The sequence below is a fragment of the Leptidea sinapis genome, chromosome 3 (genome assembly GCF_905404315.1).
Source record: "Leptidea sinapis chromosome 3, ilLepSina1.1, whole genome shotgun sequence".
Lineage (NCBI taxonomy): Eukaryota > Metazoa > Arthropoda > Insecta > Lepidoptera > Pieridae > Leptidea > Leptidea sinapis.
The window spans coordinates 13,135,616-13,137,758 of NC_066267.1; the positions used below are offsets into that span (position 1 = coordinate 13,135,616).

General features: G+C 34.3%; 1 protein-coding gene across 1 annotated transcript; it reads left to right on the plus strand.

The window, feature by feature from the left end:
- The first annotated feature begins 778 nt into the window (after positions 1–778).
- LOC126979574 (uncharacterized) lies at positions 779–1,891 on the plus strand. The gene has a single exon (XM_050828948.1). The coding sequence runs from the start codon at positions 1,055–1,057 to the stop codon at positions 1,832–1,834; it is 780 nt and encodes a 259-aa protein (XP_050684905.1). The 5' UTR covers positions 779–1,054; the 3' UTR covers positions 1,835–1,891.
- The last annotated feature ends 252 nt before the right edge of the window (positions 1,892–2,143 follow it).

Here is a 2,143-nt window from a genome sequence, read left to right on the forward strand (position 1 = left end):
TTTACTTTATTTGGCAAAACAACGTTTGCTGGGTCAGCTAGTAAAATATGTTACTTCATTTACGTTAATATCCAATGACGTTATGTATAGAATGACATTGATAATATCATAAAATATTTAGGTAGGTACCTATATTCGCAAATTCTGTAATACTAAATAATCTGTATCTATATTCTATATATCTACTAGTGGACCCGACAGACGTTGTCCTGTAGACACGTCTTAAATTTGAAAAATAGGTCCAGCCGTTAGGAGGAGTTTACTAACATACACATGAGCAGGAGAATTATGTAATATGGACGGAATTGAGAATCTAAACCAATCTCAAATTCATTGAAACAAACAAAAAAATCATCAAAATCGTTCCAGTCGTTTTGGAGGTAGTTTAATTGTGAATCTAAACCATTCTCGAATCCACCTGAACACACACAACAATCTCAAATTCACTGGAACACACAAAAATATCATCAAAATCGCTCCAGCCGTTTAGGAGGTAGTTCAATTGCGAATCTAAACCATCCTCGAATCCACCTGAAGACACACAGAAAGTTTCATCAAAATCGGTCCAGCCGTCTAGGAGGAGTTCAGTGACATACACATGCACACAAGAAATATATATATTAAGATAATGTAAATTCTGTACTAAATGCTAAAACTACAATTAATTACCGTTTGATAAAACTTACTGTATCTAAGACGTACAATCATTTAATTTATTCTTATTACTTTAAAAGGAATTGGTGGTTACGTCATCCACTTAACTTGAGGCATTTGTCGTGTAAACATTAGCTAAATACCGCGCGCCATCAACGGTTATCAATGCTAACTGCATTTCAGACCTACGCGATCGCGTAATCATATATTCAATGCCACACTCAGGAAGCAAACAGACCAAAAGTAAGGAGCGAAACTAAGGCTCATATGGCATTGCTGATTCAACGTAACCATTCAGTCTTTGCTCGCCATCAAACGGAGTGGACAAAGTTATGTCAGAGCTAAATAATTAGCTCACCAACTTTCTATACTTTCATGTCACACCCTAAAAGGCTATGACATGTCTAAATTAACTATCACAAATTTCAGCGGTAGAAAAGGAAGTCCCTTTAGCAAAGAGAAGGATGGAGAGAAACAGGTGATTCATGAAGAAGTGTTGCACAAAAGTGATTACGTGAAACATAAAGAGAAAAGTGAGGAATTGTTGCAGAAAGTTAGTAAAAAGACGCCGGAATATCAAACAAACAAACCAATTGAAGGTGTATTTACTGAAGTTATAGCGCATGGTGCTTTTACAACAAAGAATACAGAAGATAAAACAAAAGTGATACAGCAAAATGTTGTTAAAAATAACGGTAATTCACCAAAAGGGCTGCTAAGTTTTCCGTCGTCAGCTAATGATTTAGCTCTGGACGCTAAAACTGATTTAGAATCGGACACAAACATATCCAAAGAAGTTAAAGACAAAGTGATTGAGAAACTATTTACGTTAGTGTCAATGGTGCAACATGCATACGAGTCAAAAGTGAGAATTATGGGTGAATTCGAGAAATTTAAAGAAACACATCTGAAGAATGAATTGAGAAGGGAGAAAGAGCATTCTGAACAGTTGTATAAATTGAATATGAATTTTCAGAGTGAAGTTATTCAAGCGATTCAACAGTTACGCAGTGAATTAGATTTTACGAGGAATTTGTCGAGTAATTCTGAAGAAATGTCTACATTATTGAGTCTCAAGGATAGTGGGATTAGCTATAATGCATCGAATGACGTTTCTGTTGACACTGTAGATAAAAATTGTGATGATATTCGCGAGCAAGACGCGGAACCTAAAAATTAAGTATTATATTATAGAAATAAGAATATAGAGTTTGAATAATATGTGTTTTATTGAAAATTTGTTAGTTTATTTTATCAATACTTTTATATTTGTGTACCTTATAGCGTGTATACCCTCTCACAGCTGCGTGAAGAAATAAGAATGACACTAAGGTATATATAATATTACTAATGGTATTCAGAAATACATAGTTTTTAAAATAATTAATAATTTTCGAAATCCACATTCCATCCATACTGAAAACTATTTACGTTTTGGTTTTGGGGAGCGCGCGGTAGGTGACCTCTGTATATCTATATACATTTATAT

Coding starts and splice junctions, on each gene's coding strand:
- LOC126979574 (XM_050828948.1), top strand. CDS start 1,055: ATGTCTAAATTAACTATCACAAATTTCAGCGGTAGAAAAGGAAGTCCC.